The sequence below is a fragment of the Rattus norvegicus genome, chromosome 14 (assembly GCF_036323735.1).
Source record: "Rattus norvegicus strain BN/NHsdMcwi chromosome 14, GRCr8, whole genome shotgun sequence".
Classification (NCBI taxonomy): domain Eukaryota; kingdom Metazoa; phylum Chordata; class Mammalia; order Rodentia; family Muridae; genus Rattus; species Rattus norvegicus.
Window position 1 is genome coordinate 20,746,785 of NC_086032.1, and position 9,550 is coordinate 20,756,334.

Below are 9,550 nucleotides of genomic sequence, written 5' to 3' on the forward strand. Positions count from 1 at the left end.
GTAGTGGGATCTGAGGATTTTTTGAACTTGAGACATTTTGCTATCTCTCCCTTTTTCATTTCTGATTTTGTTAATTTGGATACACTCTTTATGCCCTCTGATTAGTCTGGCTAAGAGTTTATCTATCTTGTTGATTTTCTCAAAGAACCAGCTCCTGGTTTTGTTGATTCTTGGTATAGTCTTTTTTTTGTTTCTATTTGGTTGATTTCAGCCCTGAGTTTGATTATTTCCTGTCTTTTAATCCTCTTGCGTGTGTTTTCTTCTTTTTGTTCTTGAGCTTCTAGGTATGCTGTCATGCTGCTGATGTATACTCTCTCCTGTTTCTTTTTTTCGGACACTCAGAACTATGAATTTTCCTCTCAGCACTGCTTTCATTGTGCCCCATAAGTTTGGTTTTGTTGTGCCTTCATTTTCATTAAATTCTAAAAAGTCTTTAATTTCTTTATTTTTTCCTTGACCAAGTTATCATTGAGTAGAGCGTTATTCAACTTCCATGTATATGTGGGCATTCTGTTGCTTTTTTGTTATTGAAGACCAGCCTTAGTCTGTGGTGATCTGATGGGATGCATGGGATATATTCTATCTTCCTGTATGTGTTGAGCACTGATTTGTGACTGATTTTTTTTTTTTTTTTTTTTAGTTTTGGAGAATGTGCCATGAGGTGATGTGAAGAAGGTATATCCTTTTGTTTTAGGATGAAATGTTCTATAATTATTTGTTAAATCTACTTGGTTCATTACTTCTGTTTCCTTCTCTTTGTCTCTGTTTTATTTCTGATTACATCATCTGTTCATTGATGTGGGTGGGATATTGAAATATCCTACTATTTATTATTGTGTAAAGTACAGTGTGTCATTTGAAGTTTAGTAAGGTTTCTTTTATGAATGTAGGTGCCCTTGCATTTGGAGCATAGATATTTAGGATTAAGAATTTATATTGGTGGATTTTTCCTTTGATGAATATGAAGTGTCGTTCTTTATCTTTTTTGATGACTTTTGGTTGAAAGTCAATTTTATTCGATATTAGAATGACTCTTCCGACTTATTTCTTTGGACCATTTGGTTAGAAAGTTGTTTTCTACCCTTTTACTTTGAGGTAGTGTCCATCTTTGTCTCTGAGGTATGTTTCCTATAAGTAGCAAAATGCTGGATCCTCTTGACAAATCCAGTCCATTAGTCTATGTCTTTTTATTGGGTAATTGAATCCATTGATATTAAAAGATATTAAGGAATACAGATTGTTGCTTCCTGTAATTTTCATTGTTAGAGGTGGAATTATGATTTTGTGTCTCTCTTCTTTTGGTTTTGTTGCAAGGAGATTATTTTCTTGCTTTTTGTAGGGTGTAGTTCCCTCCTTGTGTTAGAGTTTCCCATCTATTATTCTTTGCAAGGCTGGATTTGTGGAAAGATATTGTGTAAATTTGGTTTTGTCATGGAATATCTTGGTTTCTCCATCTATGTTAATTGAGAGTTTTGCTGGATATTGTAGCCTGGGCTGGTATTTGTGTTCTTTTAGGGTATGTATGACATCTGCCCATTATCTTTTGGCTTTCATAGTTTCTGGTGAGATGTCTGGTGTGATTCTTTTGTCTTTCAGTGTACTTTGGGGTAATTTGTGGCTCATATAGTCTCTAATTCTAGGTTTCAACACTTCTAAGTTATGAATGGCTGCTGGCAACTTATTTAACTGTTTTCCATCTCAATGCCTATGTTGGACTATTTTAATTGTATGCCTATTCCTTGGATTCTATTCTATAGCATTCAAAACTCTTAAGTGACTGTTTGTTCTCTTAACAAACATACAGTTTCTTTTTCTATCTAATGATAGCAAAAGTAGGGGAAAAATCTCAATAAACATATAAATCCCCATATAAACCTCCTTTTGTAAACCATTTTGTTTAAGTGACATGTAGCATATACGTAACATCTGTCATTGCTTGAACTATTATGTGCTTGTGTTATCGATGTCATTGTCATTCTGAAAGCTTCTCAGAAACAAAATATGTATATTACTCTTCCCAGTCATTTTGTGACTTTCCATTTATGTCATCTTATTTATTCATGACTCCCTCTCCTCTGAACTTACCTCTTATTGTTTAAAACAGTCTGACTCTGCAGACTTACTCTTGTGGTCTTAGTTATTGTTGTCAAATGTTACATTAGTTTTCAAAAGTTCTAATAACAAATTATCATATTGTGTGGCTTTGATGACAGAGATGTATGTTTTTGCTTTTTTGGAATCTACTAATCCAAGGAGAAAGTGCTGTATTTTTTGTACAGTCTTTTTCCTTAAACTTTGTATGGCTAACTATGCATGATTGTTCTTGCCATAGCCTTCCATCTCAGTGTGTCTATCTTAACTCCTTTTCTGTACAGCAATTTGTCATAATCAGGAACTAATTTTTCTTTCAATGGTGACCTTTCCTTTAAGTATAGTTTCATTATCAGGTATGAAATGTAGTCATTGCTATATGTAGATTTTGGGAAGACATAGTTCACCTTGTAACAAAATAACTTTTATTTTTTAAAGTAGACTTCAAGTGCCATGAAAAAAATGGTTATCCCATATATGCTCACTCCTTTAGTCCCCCCTTTTTTCTGAACTACAGAAATTTCTGTACATGGACAGATAGTCATAATGTAAAGAGACATTTAGTTATTTCTACTTCATGTAAATAGGTTTTAATTTTACATTTTGTCTTTAACTTTAGTGAGCTTTGGTCCCTGGTATGATCATGTGAAGGGCTGGTGGGAGAAAAGAAAAGAATACCGGATTCTTTACTTGTTTTATGAAGATATGAAAGAAGTAAGAGGACACTTCAATTAATGTTTTTAGATTTTTTATTGGATATATTTCTTTATTTATATTTCAAATGTTATCCCTTTCCTAGTTTCCTGTCCATAAGCCTCCTATCCCCTTCCCCTCTCCAAAAAATGGTGTTTCCCCCCATTCACCCCCCTTATTACCTCCCTCTGACATTCCCCTGCTCTGGGGGCCCAACCAAGCAAACCACTGAACTGAAAATGGGACCCCCTTTGGGGGAATTAGAGGAAGGATTGAAAGAGCTGAAGGGGCTTGCAACCCCATTAGAACAACAATGCCAACCAACCAGAGCTTCCAGGAACTTAACAACTACCCAAAGACTATACATGGACTGACCCTGGGCTCCAACTGCATATGTAGCAGAGAATAGCCTTGTTGAGGCACCAGTGGAAGGGGTTGTACATTTCTTTCTTTTCTTCTAAATCTATAAACTTAGCTAATTTACTTTTAACATTAGTTCTGTCATACAATATGAATTAATTCAAATCCACCTTATTGCTATTGATTATTAAATAATAATAATAATATCATTGGAAAATCTGTTATTACTTTTATGTGTTCAAATAGTTTATTAGCTTCTAAAATACAAAATCATTAAGATAATCTCTAGAGTCTGGCCTTATTTAATCCCTTTATTTTCATCCAGGTTCTTTTTCTTTTTTATTGGATAATTTCCTTATTTACATTTCAAATGCTATTCTCTTTTCCAGTTTCCTGTCTATAAGCCTCTCCCTCCCTCACAAGTATGTTCCCCCTCATCCACCCTCACTTACCACACTCCCAACAATATTTCCCTGCACTGGGGGTCCAACCTTGCCAGGACCAAGGGCTTCCCCTTCCATTGGTTGCAAGCCCCTTCAGCTCTTTCAATCGTTCATCTAATTCCCCCAAATGGTGTCCAGTTTTCAGTTCAGTAGTTTGCTGCTAGCATTCGCCTCCGTATTTGACATGCTCTGATTGTGTCTCTCAGGAGAGATCTATATCCAGCTCCTGTCAGCATGCACTTCTTAGCTTCATCAATCTTATTTAGATTTTGTGGCTGTATATATATATATGGGCCACATGTGAGGCAGGCTCTGAATGGCTGTTCTTTCAGTCTCTGATCTAAGTTTTGCCTCCATATTCCCTCCTATCCATCCAGGTTCTTTTTGTACCATTTTTCTTTTCTCACTGAGTCTACATTAAAAGAACATAACTTTTCATTTCTTTCTATATTAACATTACTTCACTATTGAAGTATATACCAACTAAATTCCATGAGGCATGTTGTCTCTCAGAACTGAAATCTAGCAACGAAAATTGCAATTATGTTAATCAACTCTGAGTTTTGGTAGTCCTGACTCAATTGATGTTGTTTCTTAGACTTCTATCAAATCCATTATGGTGGATAAACCATCTCTGGTTTCAGAGTCCAGTTCAATGTTTCTGTGGAAATCACCTCATTCTTCTGCATGTTCCTATTTATGCACAGTCAAATTCACAGCTGCTGCCATACAGGAAGTCGAGTTTATACTAGTCACAGTGATTACACAGTGCACAAGTTATGGGCTTTCAGGAAATGAGGAGTCCTACATATTGATCTTTATGTGTCCATATATTACGTTGTATGGGAATTCTCTTATGTAGGTTGCCAAGATATTGTCAAGGCAATAAGGTTTAGTCCCCTCAGATATGGAGGACAATTTGCATATTTGGCAGAGAAGGTGCAGAATTCCACTAGAATTAAAGACTCTCTGTACCATTAGATCAACCTCAGATATTTTCATTCTAAATTTAATAATTTCATCCTTATTTATAATGATGTCCTCTTCATTTGCATATGAATTACTTGGCATATGAATGACTTTGAATGACTCTCATACTTTGCTTTCATTTTCACATTTTCATGTGTAGATAGATGTTCTAGATCATAGAATCTGTTTTTCACTCCTAGAAAATTCTTCATATATATAATCTAATCTATAGATGATAAAGACAAGATGAATGCAGATATTCATTAGGAAAAAATAGCAACTTACCTTATTACTATCTGTTATTCTGCAGATTCATTATATCTTTAAATATTAATATTGTAAATTAACCCAGTTTTTTTTTTTAATTTTGTGAAATAAATTCTACCCTTACTCTTAGCTCATGTTTGGTGCACTGAATGACCAAGGATATCACTCTGGGTTTCCTAAAATGTAGCATAAAACCCCATATTCCTCTCCTATGAGTTAAGCTTAGAGAGAATCTTAGTAAGTGCATTTCTTTCTTTGTGACCAAATCTAACTGAAATAATCCTTTTCTCCTTTTCTGTTTTAGGATCCAAAGTGTGAAATTCAAAAAGTATTAAAGTTTCTAGAAAAAGACATACCAGAAGAAGTTGTAAATAAAATCCTCTACCATAGCTCCTTCAGTGTAATGAAGGCGAACCCTAGTGCAAATTACACCACTATGATGAAAGAGGAGATGGACCAGTCTGTGTCTCCTTTCATGAGGAAGGGTGAGAACAGTACAAATTCACATCTGTATAGATTCTGGTCACATTACAGAAGGTATAAGTAATCACAGGAATGTGCAATTGTAAGAAAATAGAAACAACTAAGTATGCTTAAGAGAGAGAAATTGAAAAGTAGAAAAAACAAAAGCCTTAGAAGAAATACTGTATTTTATCTTACATCATTTCTATGAGATGTAATGAGATATTTAGGATGAGAAAAGTTTGTTCAACACTTGTGCAATAGTAAGTATGAGTTTTGACAGCATTGCATCTCAAGAATGCTTTTCATTTGTCTGAGTTATCTAAATGTGTTTCATTGTCCTTAAAGTAAAATGACTGTACAGGTGATCTAGTTTAAATGATGTAGGATGAAGTTAGCTGATGAGTGAAATTATTAACTCTGAAATTTTGTTATTATCAATGTGTCTTCCATATTGAATTTAACATTACCATTTTGTATAAAGTAGGTATATAAAATAAATATTGGATTTTGTGTATGTGTTCACATGCATATGTATGAATAGAAAGCAGAAATAGATGACATATAGATGATAGATACATACATAGATAATAGATACATACATGACATAGAGATTATATATAGAAAGGTGATTGATACATAGATAATAGATAAATGACAGACAAATATATAGTTAGATGATGATAGATAGATGATAGTAAGCAGATAGATATAACCTCTGAGCTAACCAACTTTTCTATAAAACTCCACCACTCTGAGAAGTCAATAACTTAATCAAAAGAATTTTTAAGTCGATAATTTAAAATCAAAAGATATTTTCCTTTAAGTGATATGCAGATAGGTGATGGTCACTGTGACTCCTGCAGTTTTTCTTTTACTTTTCTCAGCTCCTTGTCTATGCTTTTTTAAAAGCCAAAGCCTAAAGCAGGGCCCACACCTGTGACATGCATGAGGTCATGTTAAAGATGATAGAAATTTGGCTTTCTCTTTGGATATTATAAATCAAACATACCACACTTTCACTGTGCAAAGCCTAAGTGCAACATTACTGAGGGAGGAAACAATCACATAACTCTAGATGAGTAGAAATGGGGCATATTCTTATTGTACAGAAAAATGTATTAACGGTGGTAACGTTTAGGAAAGGTCTTAAGATAAATTTTCATGAGGATCTATAAAAACAAACAAATATGACTCATTATAATTAGAATTTCTAGGTTTGAAACAAATTCTCTCAGGTAAGGAATTATGCTATGAGTAAGTTTCACTGCAATATCTCCAAGTACAGTTCTTTTGTTTCTCAGGGAGCAAGCATGTCAAAACACTTTGATTGTTACAGTTAGGAAACATCTATTGGTGTTTAGATGACATTCAGTTTAGGTGGAAGCACCTCCCTTCAAATCCAAGGAATATTCTGAAACAAATGTCTCCAGTTGACACGAAAAACTAGGTTTTCCATTGTGATTTCTATACTACTGTGGAATATTCTGTGAGAACTATAATTTAAGCAAATATTCTTTCTGTGTGGTAGGTCATATCCTCCTATAAGAATATTAGATGTTTTAAATATATGTAAGGCTCAGTAAATTAGTAAATAAATATGCTTAATTACATCCACTCCAGTAATTTCCAATCTTGTGTTATAATAAATTTTTTCTCCTAAGCCATCATTTGACTCTGTAAACTAAAGCTATCAATCGTCCCTTTAGTCCCCTTTATCCTTTGTTACCAAGGGTCTCACAGCCCAAGCATGAGTATTGAGATGATCAGGCAGTGTTTCATCCAGTGGCATTTATTTAAGAGACTTAGGAATTATTTTTTAACATAAGATACTCATAAAATCTACAGAAATCGGAAGGCGACAAAGTAGGTCTAGCAATTAGATGTGGTTGGAATTGAAGATTTTAGTAATGATGCATACCAGAAGTTAAAGACCAAATACACACTTGATTTGTTAAATTCCTATTAGACAGATATTTAATAGTAATCTCAAATGCTTTTGCATTATGGTTTTTTTTTTCAGGCATTTCAGGCGATTGGAAGAATCAGTTCACTGTAGCCCAGTATGAGAAATTTGAAGAAGATTATGTCAAGAAAATGGAAGAGTCAACACTCAAGTTTAGATCAGAGATCTAGGGAGTGTTTGCTCCTCAGTCTCCTTTGGCAGGCACTAAATTTAGAGGAAAAGCACAATCATGGTTCAGTGAAAGAAAATGTTGTATATTATTTTTCTGTATTTACTAAAATTCATGGTCTTCAAATATACAAAAATAAAGTAAGAATGTTCTCCTAATTATCTTCCTTACAAAAGGTTCATATTCTAGTTTCCTTTTTACTTTCTATTATCAAAATAATACAATTTTAAGAGGCTTTTAAACACAGTGCGTTTTTAGTTTCAGTCACTAATAGCTTCCTGTCTAAATATGGTCTAGGTTACCCCTAGAGGAAGATTACATTTCATTAACTCTAATTCAATGTCATCTGTGGTTATTTTACATTTTAAAATATTACGTCTTTAATGTTGCCAAATTATTTAAATTTTTTATGCCAGAATCTCCCACTCCCCCTTCAGCCTAATTTAGAAATATTAATTTTTAACAAAAGAATGAATAGTACTCATTTTATACGATTTAAATCAAGGAAATTAAATACCTAATTATTTTGTCCTTCATTTCATATACTGAAGCTACTGTAAAACTTATTACAGAAAATGTTGAGGTTTGTTCAAAATATTCTAAATTACTATTCTATTGTCCATTTTATGTCCATTGACCATCACTTCTGAGAGGAAAACTCCATACAATAAATAAATTTCTGTAATCTCTCTTCTTGGTTGGCTTAAGATCATCACATCAGGCTCATTTGGCCCCTTCTGGAATTAACCATTCCTGAGTAAGACAAATACTTGACAGGTTTTTGAACCAGCAGGAGACATGAATTCAAAACACTTTAGATCTATTTTCAGGAACGAATGCTTAGTGAAAAGTGAAAACTTAAAGGTAAATGAGTAAAGTACTGTAAGATTTAATTTGATATATAACATTCGTGACATGAGAAAACTGATGAAGCAGACCGCCAGTTAATGCTAACATAATTTAATGAAGAACCTGAAGGGACATGAGAGAAGTCATAAAACAGCAGTGCAACTCAGACTATATTACTATAGAACAACTAGTCTTTAATGTATCAATATCATGGTGTTGATAGAATGTTATTGGTTTACCAGAGGTTACTACTGGAGAAAATGTGTTAAAGTTACAATTTCTTACCATTTCATGCTGATTATCTCAAGTTTTAGAATTATGTTAAAAGAATGTCTTACTAATTTTACATTTTCTAAAGTCAAAGTAATTTTAACTAAACAACAGTAATGACTGTCTAAAATAAACCTTCCTTAAATAAAGTCAACAATGAATTAATTTAAAATGTTTCTAAGGTTATTTATACAGGTAAGTGCTAAAGACATCAGTTAATTAGCAGGTACTTAAATATGTTCAAGGCTTGATGGAGTACAGGAATAAAATGGTGGTGAATATACACTTCTGTCCCTTAGCATTTCCATAAACTCCTTATTACTCAGGAACTCACGTTACTGAATGCCACAGTAATGGGCTCATGCTCATAAAATTCATTCGTTTTATCATATTTTCTACTGGCTGAAGTAATTAATTTGCTTTAATAGTGGGTTGTTCTTTCAAAGACTCAGTTGTCTATCATTTAAGAAGCGATGATATTTAGAATTAATGCAAGTTCCCATAGAAGGATGTATCTTTGCTTCGAACCAGCATCTGGATACTTATTGAAGTTTATTATCCCGTAGTCAAGATTCATAGATACTGGAATCATGAAGTGGAAGAGAAGTACTTCTCATTGTTTTTGCCAACGTCCCCCAAGCAAAAGCTGGCGGCAGCCATGATAGCTGCCCACTGCCTGCTGCCATCGCCTCTTGTGGACTTACATGACAGACGCAGCTGTTCTCGCTCTACCTCTCCACCACTACGCCCGCCATGACTTGTGGATTTGGATCACAGCTACCACTCTGTCTTCCTGGCCAAGCTCCAGGTGACTACAGATGCAGCAGCTCCCCCTGCCACTGGGTGCTGGGAGGGGACCAGCCCATCATTGCCCCACCGCTGCTCAACCACCACCACATACTGGTTGCTTAGGGACTCACAGACTTACACCACATGAGTTGCAGTTTAGTCAGACAGGTCCACACCAACCATACAGTTTCACGTTTCCTGATACCAGATCGCTAAAATTCA

At 34.4% G+C, this 9,550-nt stretch overlaps 1 protein-coding gene across 2 annotated transcripts in view; it reads left to right on the top strand.

Moving 5' to 3' along the window:
• Positions 1 to 8,711, top strand: part of Sult1d1 (sulfotransferase family 1D, member 1) — a 35,066-nt gene extending 26,355 nt beyond the window's left edge. For both annotated transcript variants that reach the window (XM_039092368.2, NM_021769.2), the window contains exons 6-8: positions 2,711 to 2,805; positions 5,128 to 5,308; positions 7,309 to 8,711. In XM_039092368.2, coding sequence (XP_038948296.1) covers positions 2,711 to 2,805; positions 5,128 to 5,308; positions 7,309 to 7,421 — 389 coding nt within the window. In that variant the 3' untranslated portion in view covers positions 7,422 to 8,711. The remainder of the gene's footprint in view (positions 1 to 2,710; positions 2,806 to 5,127; positions 5,309 to 7,308) is intronic.
• The last annotated feature ends 839 nt before the right edge of the window (positions 8,712 to 9,550 follow it).